The sequence below is a fragment of the Octopus sinensis genome, linkage group LG1 (assembly GCF_006345805.1).
Source record: "Octopus sinensis linkage group LG1, ASM634580v1, whole genome shotgun sequence".
NCBI lineage: Eukaryota > Metazoa > Mollusca > Cephalopoda > Octopoda > Octopodidae > Octopus > Octopus sinensis.
The window spans coordinates 140,108,546-140,124,733 of NC_042997.1; the positions used below are offsets into that span (position 1 = coordinate 140,108,546).

A 16,188-nucleotide genomic window follows, 5' to 3' on the forward strand; every position below is an offset into this window, starting at 1 on the left:
ACATAGGGTAATGTACAAGCGTCAGGAAAAGAACAGTGCATGTGTCATGACATACACATATGTGTATGAGTATGGAAGGGGGACAATAAGGTGTAGTTTCGGCGGATTTCGGAAAGCATGAGGGCCTTAAAGGATGCAGTGTCATGGCAGTCAACAACTGACACAGGCAGTTTGTTCCATGCTTCAGCAACTCTGAGCATGAAAAAATGTTTCCGAAAGTCATGGGAGCTGTGCTGTTTTCTGACTTTGTAGGCATGTCCACATGTGTTGGACACATGGAGATCAAAAAGGTGTTCGGTGTTGTTGTTGGTGAGGTGGTTGATAACTTTGTGGGTGTTTACCAAGTCCATCGCCAGACGCCGGAGCTTCAGTGAATCCATGCCCAGGGAAACAAGACGCTCAGAGTATGGTAGGTGTCTGATGGAGGGTATGCGTTTGGTTGCACGTCTCTGAACAGATTCCAGGAGGTCAATGTTCTGAGCAAGATAGGGGTTCCAAACTGATGATGCGAATTCCAAGTGTGGTCGTACCATAGCTGTATACAGCTTTAAATAGATGGCTGGAGAGCAGCTAACAAAAGTCTTGCTGAGTGATGCCAAGACACCCTCGGCCTTCTTGACAATTTTAGAGATATGCTTTGTCCAACGCAAATCACTGCTGACAGTGATGCCTAGGTCACGCTCGCAAGAGGATTTCTTGATATCAGTGTTGTGGAGGGAGTATGTGGACGCAGGGTTTTTTCTCCCAAAATGCATGGTGGTACACTTGTCCACAGCCAATTTCAGTTGCCAGTCTGTGATCCATTGCTGCATTGTGTCCAGGTCTGATTGCAGGAAAGAGTCGTAGACATCAGGATCTGTCCTCTTGCTTTCAAGGTACAGCTTGATGTCGTCTGCATATTTCAATACTGTGGTATTCTTTAAATTGGCATCTATGTCATTAATGTATGCCACAATCAAGAGGGGACCAAGAACAGATCAATGTGGTACACCCGATGACATCTCATATGGTGTAGAATGCTGTCCTAGAACTGTGACTACCTCCTTTCGGCTGAGAATGAAGGATTTCAACCAGTTAAAAAGATCATCCCTCACACCCATTGCAGAGAGTTTCACCATAAGCCTTTTGTGTGGCACAGAATTAAAAGCCTTAGCAAAGCCAAGGTAGACAAGATCCACCCATGAGCCACTGTCAGTGATCTGAGTAATGTCCTCAAGGAACTCGACAAGCTGATCACTGCAGCTGGAGTTAGGGACAAATCCATATTGTGAGGGTCGGATGAGACTGTGAGAGCTCCAGAAGTTCCAAAGTGTTTCTCTGACACACGATTCCATCAGTTTTGCAATACAGCTAGTGAGACTGACTGGGCGATAGTTGACAGGTGATGTGCGGTCTCCCTTTTTGAACAGAGGAATGACACTGGCGGTTTTCCACTGCTCCGGAGTAGCACCATTGTTGAGACAGTACTGGAAAAAAATAGAAAGCTGGTGTAAAAGGAAGTACCTGCCACGTTTGAGAAGCAGGTATGTAATGCCATCAAGACCAGGGGAGGCATAGTTGCGCTTATTTTGAAGGTGACGTCGCAGCATTGCAGGTGTAAATTCAAAGGGGAGGAAGGTAGTATATTTATTAGAGTTAGAATAGAAAAATATATCATTACAGGGTGTTAAATAAAAGACATTACGAAAGTAGGTATATAAGTATAATTGTAATATATTACAATATACTCAGAATAAAAGGCAGACTGTATGATGCATGTGTACGAACTGCCATGCTACATGGCAGTGAAACATGGGCTGTGACTGCTGAGGACATGCGTAAGCTCGCAAGAAATGAAGCCAGTATGCTCCGATGGATGTGTAATGTCAGTGTTCATAATTGTCAGAGTGTAAGTACCTTGAGAGAAAAGTTGAACCTAAGAAGCGTCAGTTGTGGTGTGCAAGAGAGACGGCTGCGCTGGTATGGTCATGTGACGAGAATGGCTGAAGATAGTTGTGTGCAAAAGTGCTACACCCTAGCAGTTGAGGGAACCTGTGGAAGAGGTAGACCCAGGAAAACCTGGGACGAAGTGGTGAAGCACGACCTTCGAACTTTAGGTCTCACCAAGGAAATGACTAGAGACCGAGACCTATGGAAGTATGCTGTGCGTGAGAAGACCCGGCAAGACTAGTCAGGCCATAACCCGTGGCCCCTACCTGGGACGTAGTCAGTCCACCTGTGCATACCTTCCTTCTTGTGACACTTGTGAAGACCTGTTGAGGCAAGTGAAAATCAAATCAAAAAATCAAAAAATCAAACAAAATCAAAATAGATGAACATCAATGGAATTTGTATCTTTGTGGTACCAGTGCCGGTGGCACACGAGAAAACCATCCGAACGTGGCCGTAGCCAGTTTTGCACCGACTGGCCTCCATGCTGTGGGCACGTAACAATCACCATCCGATCGTGGCCGATCGCCAGCCTCATCTGGCTCCTGTGTCGGTGGCACATAAAAAAACACCATCCGAGCGTGGTCGTCTGCTAGCCTTGTCTGGCACCTGTGTCGGTGGCACATAAAAACACCATCCGAGCGTGGCCGTTCGCCAGCCTCGTCTGGCACCTGTGTCGGTGGCACATAAAAACACCATCCGAGAGTGGCCGTTCGCCAGCCTCGTCTGGCACCTGTGTCAGTGGCACATAAAAACACCATCCGAGCGTGGCCGTTCGCCAGCCTCGTCTGGCACCTGTGTCGGTGGCACATAAAATCACCCACTACACTCTCGGAGTGGTTGGCGTTAGGAAGGGCATCCAGCTGTAGAAACACTGCCAGATCTGACTGGCCTGGTGCAGCCTTCGGGCTCCCCAGACCCCAGTTGAACCGTCCAACCCATGCTAGCATGGAAAGCGGACGTTAAATGATGATGATGATGATGATGATGATGATACTGCAATTATACTCATATACCTACTAATTGTACTCATATGCCTACTTTCACAATTTCTTTTATTTAACACCTGTAATGATATATTATTCTTTTCTTACTTTTATTATAACTCTAATAAATATACTACCTTCCTCCCCTTTGTAAGGTTTATATCATGTTTTTTATATATAAATTTTATCAGTTAATGGTTTGGAGCCATATACTCAACAAGTAGGAATTTAGCCAACTCTGATGAGATTTGACTTTTAAATGGTTTTGATTATGGTAATTAATTTATAAAGGTCTGGAATTAAAACAGCTATTAGAGATGTTGTCTAATTTTTAATTGATAAATAATTATTAATTATCTCTCTATTTTCTTATCTTCCTAATATATATATACTAGCAGTATCGCCCGGCGTTGCTCAGGTTTGTAAGGGAAATAACTATAAAGCATTTTTAGAGAGTTATAGCCAAAAAATGGAAAAAAATGATGGTAAATTTTTTTTGAGAGTAAAAAGAGGTGGAGTTGCGTCCCCTAGACAGTTTGCGGTTTGTGTTTCTGATTCTCGACCCCATGTCGAATTTATCGATTTTTTTCAGAACTGGGGGAACTTTTCAAAATTTTCGCTGCGTTAGTTTTGAATTATGACATTGGGCTATGTGTGTGTCAAGTTTCATCAGAATCGGTTGAAAGCCGTGGTCAGGGTGAGGGTACAAGCAAACAGACACACAGAAACACGCACAGACAAACTGCCGTTTATATAGAGATATATATATATATATATATATATATATATATATATATATATATATATATATATATATATATAATGTTGGCAAATGAAATAAGTATAAGAATGTACATTCTATATGTGGCTGAAGATTGCTCAACATTTTAAAACTGATGTAATACAGTGTTTAATAAAATGAAGTAGCATGAAACAATTGTACTACACTACCTTGGATATCCTTGTTACTTATTTTGATTATATATATAGATATATATAATTAGATCAAGATAGTTATCGCCAGTCAATGGGGTTACCCAGGGTTTCACATCCATAAAGTGCTTAGCTTTACAGCGTCTTAACAGACCCTAATGGTCTGGCCTATAACCTCTCTTCAAAGTGTGTTCAGCAACTAACCATGAGGTCTTTTCTTCCTCCACTTTGAAGAGAGGTTATAAGCTACTGGCCATTAGATGCTGTAAAACTAAGTGCTTTATGGACATGAAACCCTGAGTAACCCCACAGACCGGCCATAACTATCTTTAATCTAATTACTCTACTGTTCTATAACTTAGAGCATGATTCTGTTTCTGATTTATGATTTACTGACTATATATATATACAATTGGGTCATCCCATTAATAATGCGTTTTTTTTTTAATTGCTTGAACTAAAAGTTGGATGGGGACAGGATAAACTACCTGCATCAGTTAGCTATTAAAGCAGGTAGTAATTTTACCTTGTACTTATTCTTAGTGCAAGTTTCGAAAAGTGCAGTTTGATTTTAAGTTATTTTTTCAAAGCTATAATGGAAGTGACAAAGGAGCATATTTGACATATTTTGCTTTATGAGTTCAGTAAAGGCAACAACACAATGGAAGGTGCAAGGAATACTAATGCAGTATATGGGGGTCAGACACTAAGCGTAAGCCAGTGTCAACGGTGGTTCCAGATTTTTCCAAGCTGGAAACTACAGCCTAGAAGATAATTCTCATTCTGGAGGATCTGTATAGCTCGACGAGGACATCCTGCAAAACTTGGTGGAACAAATCCCATTGTAACTGTTAAGGAACTAGCAGAAAAGCTTGGATTTGGTCGTTCAACCATTCATCAACACCTGCATGCCATTGGAAAAGTCAGCAAATTGGGTCAATGGATTCCGCACAAACTCTCCAAGTCTAATCATGCGCAGAGAGAGAATGTGTGCTTTTCTTTGCTATCATGTCTCATGAATGAACTTTTTTGGACTAAATAGTGACTGGTGACAAGAAATGGGTTTGCTATAAAAATGTCAAGCATGGAAGACAGTGGGTAGGGAAAGGAGAAATACCAGTACCCCAGGCTAAAGAAGGTTTTCACCCATGTAAGGTGTTGTTATTTGTTTGGTGGGATGTGAAAAGTTTAGTCCACTTTGGACTTTTAAACCCAAACCAAATGATAACAGAGGAGATCTACTGCGAGCAATTTCAGCAGCTTAAGTCAGCGCTAGAAGAAAAATTACCATCTTTGGTTTCAAGACAAAAGGTGTTCTTCCATCAGGATTATGCTTGACCACATACAGCGAGGATGATATTCCAAAGGCTCGAGCAGTTTGAAATGGATGCCCCACTCCACTTATTCACCAGACATTGATTATCATTTATTCTGCAGTCTTCAAAATCACTTGGACAAAAAAAATATGAATTTTCTAGATGAGGTCAGAACAGTACTGGAGGAATATTTTTTGTCACAGACAAGCGAATTTTGGAAGAGAAGCCTTGCAAGTCTACAAGATAGATGGAAGAGAATTGTAGAAAATGAAGGAGAGTTTATTTTAGATTAAAAAAGAACTTTGTTTATCTTAATTTGCAAAATAAAAGAAGTTTAAAAAAACTGCACTATTTATGGGATGACCCAATATATGCATATATGAGTATATATATATGACAGGGATTAAGGAAGTAATGCAATTTTTATTTACATTAATATTTGATTCGTCCATGGGGATATATTACCTTGCTTGTAAACAAGTGAGGGTTGGTGACTGAAAGGGCAGCCAGCAACAAATTTACCTCAACAAATTCCTTCTGGAAAAGTAGACATTAAACGATGACGATGATGATGTTGATACACATACATATGTATGTATGTGTGTGTGTGTGTTGTGTGTGTGTGTGTGTATATATATATATATATATATATATATATATCATCATCATCATCATCATCATCATCGTTTAGCATCCGCTTTCCGTGCTAGCATGGGTTGGATGGTTCAACTGGGGTCTGGGAAGCCAGAAGGCTGCACCAGGCCCAGTCTGATCTGGCAATGTTTCTACGGCTGGATGCCCTTCCTAATGCCAATCACTCCGTGAGTGTAGTGGGTGCTTTTTACGTGCCACCAGCACAGGTGCCAGACAAGGCTGGCAAACAGCCACGGACGGATGGTGCTTTTTACGTGCCACCGGCACGGGAATATAAATATATATATATATAAAATCATCACCAGCATTATCATCATTTAATGTCCATGTTTCATACTGGAATGAGCTTGACAGTTTCACAGGATCCAATGGGTCTGATGACTACATTGTGTTCTAATGTCTGCTTAAGCATGGTTTCTATGGTTGTATGCCCTTCTGTCCTCAATGCCAACCACATCTTATATAGTCACACTCCTAACCATTTTATATTGGTCACCCTCCTGAGCCACCAAATTATCTCCCTACAATCATAGATCTTTCTCTCTATGCCTTCCCCCACCCACACTCATACAACTTACCCAACCACCTGACATCTCTCCCTCTTCTCCCTTCCTCTTTCATTCATCCCCTGCTTATTTTAATATTATCATTACTTTTCCTGCTACTCTTCACCTCCACCTTTTTCTGCACCACCAGCCATCTCATCTCTAGACCTTTCAACTCTACCCAATTTCTACAGTTGTCACCTACTTTTCCCTTCTACCTATTTTCTCTATCATTTATCAACGTTTTTTCTTTATTATATACACCAGTGATTCTCAACCAGGGTTCATATGACCCTTTGTGGAGGTTGGGGTAGGGTTCATATAAGATTTTGTAGTTAAAATTTATGTGCAATTGATTGGTTATACTTCTGCAAAACACAAAAAATTTTAACAATTTTTTTATAAAAGTGCAGGCCATGGCTGTGTGGTAAGAAGCTTGCTTCTCAACCACAGGGTTACGGGTTCAGTCCCACTGTGTGGCACCTTGGCCAAGTATCTTCTACTATAACCTTGGGCCGACCAAAGCCTTTTGTGTGGATTTGGTAGATGGAAACTGAAAGAAGCCCGTATTTCATATATATATATATATTTGTGTGTGTCTGTGTTTGTCCCACCTCCATCACTTGACAACCGATGTTGGTGTGTTGACATCCCCGTAACTTAGTGGTTTGGCAATAGAGACTGACAGAATAAGTACTAGGCTTATAAAGAATAAGTCCTGGGGTTGATTTGTTTGACTAAAGTTGGTGCTCCAGCATGACCACGGTCAAACGACTGAAATAAGTAAAAGAATAAAAGAATAATTCCTAGTAATCCTTTCTACTTATAGGCACAAGGCCTGAAATATTGGGAGAGGAGAAAGTCAGTCACATTGACCCCCAGTACTTGACTGGTTCTTTATTTAGCAACACCGAGACAAAGTCAACCTCAGCAGCATTTGAACCCAGAACATAAAGACAGATGGAATTCCTATTTCTTTACTACCCACAAGGGGCTAAACATAGAGGGGACAAACAAGGACAGACACACGGATTAAGTCGATTACATCAATCCCAGTGTATAACTGGTACTTATTTAATCGACCCTGAAAGGATGAAAGGCAAAGTTGACCTCGGCGACCGCTAAGCATTTTGCCTTGCATGCTAATGATTGTGCTAGCTCACAATTATAAAAATATCTTTTTTCTTTTATCATGTTAGTCATTAGACAGCAGCCATGCTGGGACACTGCCTTGAGGAATTTTGTTGAACTAATTGACTCCAGTACATGTTTTCTTTTTAAGTCTGGTACTTATTCTACCAGTCTCTGTTACCGAACTACTAAGTTACAAGGCTGTAGAGATGATAAGACTGATTGTCAAGTGGTGGTGAGGGACAAACACAGACAAAAAGACACACACACACATACTCAAACAGATACACACACACTCACACACACATGCACACACACACATACACACACACACACACGCACACACACACACACATATATATGATAGGCTTCTTTCAGTTTCCGTCTACCAAATCCACTCACAAAGCTTTGGTCAGCTTGAGGCCATAGTAGAAGACGCTTACCCAAGGTGCCAATAAATTTCAAAGGAGTCCATAAGTAAAAAATGGATGGGAAACACTGATATACACCCTCTCACCTATTCCCTATCTTTTACTATCTCTCATATCTCTCACTCTCCCATACATTCTTGCAACCTCTATCTGCCCCACTCATTTCTACTCACCTCTTATCTTGGTGTTGGTGGGCTACATCCTGCCAGCATCTCTCTTTCTCTTCTCAACTCCACTGCAGCTCTCCCCACCCCTGGTAAGAAGCCTTTTTTGTTTGTGTATACATCAGAGAGAGAGAGAGAGAGAGAGAGAAAGAGAGAGAGAGAGAGAGTAACCTGTTAAATACATTAAACTTCTTCAGTTTTATTAACTTAATTTCTATCTCATTTTTGTTTTAGAGTCCCTCATGATTGGCGCCTACATATTTCCATTTAAGGTTTTATTGCCCCCGAATATACCAGGTATGTAAAATACATGTTTGTCTGACTGCATGTACACAAATACATATAAACACATACAATTGTGTGTGCAAATGTGTGCGTGTGTGTGTGTGTATATATATATATATATATATATAGACATACATATATATATATATTTATATATATATAGACATACATACATACATACATACATACATATATATATATATATATATATATATATATATATATATATATATATATATATATATATATAGACATACATACATACATACATATATATATATATATATATATATATATATATATATATACAGTGGTGGACTGGGTCTAAAAATATTGGTTGCCAGAAGACTAAGGGGGCCCACCCACAACTACAACGCTATCATTTAATATATTATTTATTACATTGAGTTAAAATGATTCATGATGGATGGCCATATGTTCTGCTCAGAAAGAGCTTTACAAACAAGTGAGGGACTGGGCTAGTTGGACTATTTGAAGACTAGACTTTCTAAATATAGCTGAAGTAATTTTATATGACATTGGAGGGAGAGAAAGGTATCAAGGTAGAGAGGGGCGCAGTGAGCAGAGAAAAAAAAAGACAAGAACATGGTTACTGGGATATGTATATATATATGGGTATAAAGAGATATAAGAATGCTAGTAGAAACCACGTAATTGAAGGCAAATGAGAAAGTAAAAGAGTGATAAGATAAGGCAGTAGATAGTATGTTACTTCTCAAGAAAGTGAATGCAAACGATTATGTATAAATTTCTTAGGAAAGTGACAGGACATATAAATTACGTGAATATTATTAATTATAATAATAGTAAGCTAAAATCAGGAGTTCATGAATGTAATTATGTTAAGGAATTTAGTAAATAAAAGAATATCCTGTCTTCCTAGAAATTGTAGAAAGTCAGGAATAATTTTGGTGGATTGCTATGTTCTTATATAGTCAAGAAATCAACACACTAGATAGTCAGCAGTCTGAGAAATATAATAAAAGTGAGAAGAAGTTAAGGTAAAAAAAGGAAGAAAAAGAGAGGAGGAAGGGAAGAAGAAGAAATCGAGAGGAGCGAGGGAAGAAATGTATAGAAACATGTTAGTGCATATATAATTAAGGAGTAGAACAAGTTAAGTAGTAAGCTGTGAAAGATATTATTATCATCATCATCATCATCATCATCATCATCATCATTACTACTACTACTACTGCTGCTTACATAGCCTTGAATTTCTCAAGTTACAATACTTGAAAAATTCAATGACTTTAAATTGGAAGCTGAAAGTGATAAAGATCATGGACACATTTCTTTGAAAATAGTTTACCTGAAAACCTGATATTTCCCTCTGACAAAACTTAAGTACACAACTCATTCCTTGGATAATGGAACACTACCTTTAATGATTCTACAAAAAGAAAATATTCTAGTAAATGAAACTGATGCAAATAACAGCTGCAGGTTGAAAAGAAAAGATTAAAAATGAAATAACCTTAAAACAGAATAATTAATCAGGTATATTGCAAGAATCTGCTGAGTGGTGGGGAAGAGAACCCTTTAGCATTTAAACTGGCCATATTTAGCCAATATAGTCAACCTGCTTTATGTTCAAATGAGCAAAACGTCCCTCCACTGTCCGATGGACGGCGCTGAGTTGTCAAACATTTAGACCAAATTTTTTCAAAACAACTTGTCTAACTGTCCCATAGGCCTCCCCTTTGAGAAACACTGATTTAACCTAAATTTGAGACACCAGCAAAAGGAGAAATAAAGATAGACTTTTTTTCTATTCCAAGAAAAACGATTTTACAAATGCACGTTCCCACGGCTTTATCGATCGCATTCTCACCTGGAATCGATTTTTGTAATTTTTTCAAGACTTATACATGCCCTGATACCTTCAGTATCTACATATCAAATTTCTCTCCTTCCCTCCATCTCTCTCTCTGTCACACACACACAGCCTCTTAATGTTGACAGTGACATCTAAGTTTCACTGATCATGTCTTTGATCACCTAATCTGAGAAAGCCACAATTGGTGAAACTCTAAGGTCTCTGTCATCCTTTAACTTGTAAATAAATATATCCAAATCATTCCAGTTATGTTTTCACATTTAGGTTCTATAACTGTGTTTGGAGAGAATGAAGATGCAATATGGTATGCATTTGTCGACTATAACATTAACGCCGTGGTTATTGATTGTAAAGAGGTGTATGTAAGTCATTTTTAATCCTTTTATCACAAACTTGCCTGAGAACTCCTCAGGCTCTATGATACAAAATCTGCCTGTTTCAAAGTTTATCATCATCATCATCATTATATTTTTTATTAAAATCTTCCATCTTAATTTTATGTAAGAACCTTTTGCTAAGTTATGTTCCAATAACTAACTTTATAATGAAAAAAGTTGTTTTACCCAATCATTCCAAATTCTTGATTATTTTCAAAATTAATTGAAAAATTAAAACAACTGTCATGAAAGGGTTAAGGTTAATTGTGAGTTAGTATAATTTCCATTAAAACATTAACCCTTTTGATACCAACCCACCCACTAGTACAAATTTACTATTAAATTTTATGTTAATTTATGTTCCAACAAACAGCTTTAATAATAATTTTATGAAATTCTTCATTATGTTTAAAATTAACTAAAATGAAGTCAATATATTTCAACACAAATCTATTTTGACAAACCTTATAATTCAGCTCCTTGCTTCAGATCAAACCTAAAAAACCTAAAAAGAAAGAAAAAGGAAAAAAAGAGAGAAATCATTTAGTTATTACTTTATTAATTACTCTTAGATATGATATCTTAAACATATCTTGGAGAACTTATCCACCAAGACACAGCTGTATGGAGACCTACCTGTTTCCACCAAGGGAAAGGTATTTGTACTTTGCAGAACATTGCGGGTAAGTTAAGCAGGAGCTGGCAAGTGACTTACTGCTATGGATGCCAAAGCATGGCAATACTTGAGTAGTTATCTAAACATAATGTATGTAGATCAACTCACCAGAGACACTTGATGCCTCCCTAAAGAGCTCTCTCAATTAATGCAGGACTGAGATGGATGGCATGCATGAGTTAAAAATGTCTGAGAAAACTCAGCCAGATGATGATGAATTCTTCTTAACTACCAACTGAAAAGCACACAAAATCAAAATTTGGGTCCAGACAGCTAAGATTCTGACCATATGTGAATTCCTGGTTTCCACTGCTTAATTTCATATATATTTGAAATAACCTTAAAGAAGGAATAAGAACCAGAAATCTCATTACTTGAGTTTTATTGTAAGTAAACAACTGATTGAGGCTGTAAGTATTTTCTGGCTTTAAAAAGAAATCTTAATTTTTGTGATACAATTTTGGCAGTATTGTATATGAAAAGGGCTGCTATGAAAGAAATTGGCAAATATTCTAAAGTCCAGCATTCATTTGCAGCAACTTTGAGGGTTAAAAGATGCTGAGCTACTGAGATTGAATATAGGCAATATTTCAAAAATATATTATGTGACTTATAATTTTAGGTTTTGTTGTAAAATTATATAATTCTTGTTGCTTTCAAAATATAGTGTCTAAGATTATTGTTATTAAAATTTCTAGACAACTGAAACTTTTCAAGTGAGAACATCTCCTCCTGTTGATTATCCTCTTGAAGTTACTGCACAGTGTCAACAATCATTTCTGAGATTTTGGAATCAAAATTACTCGGTAAAAGCAAGGTGAATATCAGCAATATTTGAAGTTTTCATTTTTAATGACCACGGTAACATGTACTTGTATTGGGTTTGATGTCAGATATACTACATATGTCAACTATTGATGTGGCATGGTTCCATTATTATATCTTCAAAGCTAATATTTTCTTTACTGTTTAGTCAGAGGAGATACATATCTCTGACACTTTACTTTTTGAGAACCTGCAAGGCAGGTCGAAGGAAAGGAGGAAGTTGTCCTAAAATTGTAGACATGATTTGAATGCTTGCTATAGAGTGAGCTTCTCTAAAGGTTCTCAAAGACTGAGTGATGTTGATAAATCAGGTGATGTATTTAAGTCAGCCATCAGAGAACTGAGAATGTAAAGTGGGAAAAATACTGCAAGGCATCTAATCTAAAACTCCAGCAATTCTATGAATCAACAATCCTGACTGGTACTTCATTTCATCCACTTCAAATTTGACTCTTGATGTGTTTTAAACAAATACCATACAGCATTTTCTTTTATACTCTAATAATTTTGCCTATTTTCTGTACCTCATAGAAATATTGTTGATTGGCCCAAGGCTACAGTAGAAGACACTTGCCCAAGGTGCCATTCAGTGGGATTGAACCTGGAACCATGTGGTTGGGGAGCAAGCTTCTTGCCACACAGCTATGCTTGTGCCAATTATATGTGGACTTTTATAGTATTTTTTGAAGCTGATGTGTTATCAGAGTAAAGCTAAATTGCAATAATTGAGACACGTTTACATGTTACTGAAAAACCACTGCATTATCTTAACTGTTTAATCATTTTGCTCTTTATTTTTTTCTTTATTGTTTTCTTTTGTTCACAGGTTTGACGCAGCTGGTTATGTACCTGGAGAAGATAATGCTAAATTATGTCTTCAATATAATACCTCATCAAATATCAAAATTAAAGAAATTATAGTAAAGGTCTGTAAGAAGGTCAATCCTTTAACTCTTTAGCATAAACAACTGGCCATTTCAGGCCCAAATATTCTACCTGTCCTATGTTCAAACTGGCCAAATGCTGTTTCTCTCATCTACTCTTTACTCTCTTTTTACTCTTTTTACTTGTTTCAGTCATTTGACTGTGGCCATGCTGGAGCACCGCCTTTAGTCGAGCAAATTGACCCCGGGACTTATTCTTTGTAAGCCCAGTACTTATTCTATCAGTCTTTTTTGCCAAACCGCTAAGTGACGGGGATACACAAACACACACTCACACATATATATATATATATATATACGACAGGCTTCTTTCAGTTTCCGTCTACCAAATCCACTCACAAGGCATTGGTCGGCCCGGGGCTATAGCAGAAGACACTTGCCCAAGATGCCACGCAGTGGGACTGAACCCGGAACCATGTGGTTGGTAAGCAAGCTACTTACCACACAGCCACTCCTGCGCCTACTGTATAATGTTATTCTAAAAATAAACAAACACATCATCAAAATGATGTGTTAGCTATGAATTAATGCATGATTAATTCAAAACAATGTGAAGAAATAAGCATTACATTTGTATGGTAAAGGGTTAATCCAATTATTCATGTACACACACATACACACGCACACACACACACACACACGCATACATGCATTCACACATGCACATGCACAAACACATACAGATGCAGATATATAAAGAAAACAAATTAAACTGTTCCTTTTGACAATATGTATTCTAGTTGTTAGTTGTTCAATCAATAGAACAGCTTGCTTATTGAATTATTGTTTAAGTGGCTGGGTATTCCTCAGGCACCTGTACTCTTAACATAGTCCTCAATCAGAATCTAAATGACAAAGCTGGCTTTTTACATTACAATACAATCCATCCGGGGAACTTCTACTTAGCTTTCATCTACAAAATTCCATTCACAAGGTATAGCAGAGAACTATAGTAGAGGCTGTAGTAGAGATACTTACTCAAGGTGCCATGCATGGGGTCAATCCAGAAACCACAGTGTTGCAAAACAAACTTCTTAACCACATGAAACAAGACCCCTTTCATCAGTTTTCCTGGGCATTTGGTCTTATTCTCTTTTACTCTGTCTTTTACTTGTTTCAGTCATTTGACTGTGGCCATGCTGGAGCACCACCTTTTTAGTCGAGCAAATCAACCCCAGGACTTATTCTTTTGTAAGCATAGTACTTATTCTATCGGTCTCTTTTGCCGAACCGCTAAGTTACGGGGACATAAACACACCAGCATCGGTTGTCAAGCGATGTTGGGGGGACAAACACAGACACACAAACACATACACACGCATATGTATATACATATATACGACGGGCTTATTTCAGTTTCCGTCTACCAAATCCACTCACAAGGCTTTGATCAACCCGAGGCTATAGTAGAAGACACTTGCCCAAGGTGCCACGCAGTGGGACTGAACCCGGAACCATGTGGTTGGTAAGCAAGCTACTTACCACACAGCCACTCCTATGCCTATAGGTCTTGATAGCCTTCTGTAACTGTTTCAGCAAGTTGCCATAGTGCTTCCCAGTGATGGTCTCACAAGGCACAGGATTGTAACTAAAATAGGATAGCTTTACTCAGTAATCTTTTAATGTTATATCTTTTTAACTTTCATCTTTAATTTGTTTCAGTCATTAGACTGCAGCAATGCTGGGGCATCACCTAAAAGAATTTTTTTGTCAAATGAATCGACCCCCCCCCCATTACTTTTTTTTTTTAAGTGTGGTATTTATTCTGTTGGTCTCTTTTGCCGAACCACTAAGTTACAGTGATGTAAACACACCCACACTGATTGTCAAGCAATGGTGGGGAAACAAACACACACACACACACACGCACGCACACACACACACACACACACACACACACACATCATGGGCTTCTATCAGTTTCCATCTACCAAATCCACTCACAAATCTTTGGCCGGCCCAATGTGATAATAAAAGACACTTGCACAAGTGTCTTCTACTTTTCATGCATGAAACCTAAAACTACTAACAAGTTACAATATCACACAACATTACAGAAGAGCCTCTTACCCAGTTGCTTGATGTGCTAGAAATGGCAACCTAATCTTACTGTCTTAATAAAAAAATTAAAAACACTTAGGATACAAAAAAACTACAAAAAAAGACAAGATGGTCCAGGCTGGAATGTTTTTGATCATATGTGTATTTAATCAAGGCTGAAATGGAATTGAACAGCAAAAACAACATGAACCAAGTTAAAAATAGTTTTAAATGGTGTCTCTCTCTCTTTTACTTGTTTCAGTCATTTGACTGCGGCCATGCTGGAGCACCGCCTTTAATCGAGCAAATCGACCCCAGGACTTATTCTTTGTAAGCCCAGTACTTATTCTATCGGTCTCTTTTAGCCGAACCGCTAAGTGACGGGGACATAAACACACCAGCATCGGTTGTCAGGCAATGCTAGGGGGACAAACACACACACATATATATATATATACGACGGGCTTCTTTCAGTTTCCGTCTACCAAATCCACTCACAAGGCTTTGGTCGGCCCGAGGCTATAGTAGAAGACACTTGCCCAAGGTGCCACGCAGTGGGACTGAACCCGGAACCATGTGGTTGGTAAGCAAGCTACCTACCACACAGCCACTCCTACGCTTATGTCCTGTATGACAAAGAATTATATACCTTCAAATCATCATCATCATAATCGTCATTGTCATTTAATGTCTGCCCTCCATGCTAGCAGAGGTTGGATGGTTTGACAGGAGCTGGTAAGCCAGAAGACCTCACCAGGCTCTAATTTAGCATGGTTTCTACTGCTGAATGCTCTTCCTAATGCCAAATTCACTCATAAGGCTTTGGTTGGCCTAGGGCTTTAGTAGGAGACACTTGCCTAAGATGTCTGCAATGGGACTAAACCAGAGACCATGTGGTTGGAAAGCAAGCTTTTAAACCACACAGTCACACCCATACTTTCAACAATATAAATAGATTATTAGAAATATTAAATTTCTAAATCTCTCATAGAGATATGTACGGTGGTGGGGCGATAGAATGGTTGTATACTGTCAATCTAACGTAAACGTGACAGTAGGGGGTTACACCACCACTGTTTAGCCCTAGGAAGTAT

General features: G+C 38.5%; 1 protein-coding gene across 1 annotated transcript in view; it reads left to right on the forward strand.

Annotated features, from left to right (window-relative positions):
- LOC115211206 overlaps positions 1-16,188 on the forward strand; it is a 57,004-nt gene that overhangs the window by 25,966 nt on the left and 14,850 nt on the right. The window contains exons 4-7 of the mRNA XM_029780099.2: positions 8,324-8,386; positions 10,497-10,594; positions 11,984-12,102; positions 12,937-13,036. Of these exons, the coding sequence (XP_029635959.1) occupies positions 8,324-8,386; positions 10,497-10,594; positions 11,984-12,102; positions 12,937-13,036 (380 nt within the window). The remainder of the gene's footprint in view (positions 1-8,323; positions 8,387-10,496; positions 10,595-11,983; positions 12,103-12,936; positions 13,037-16,188) is intronic.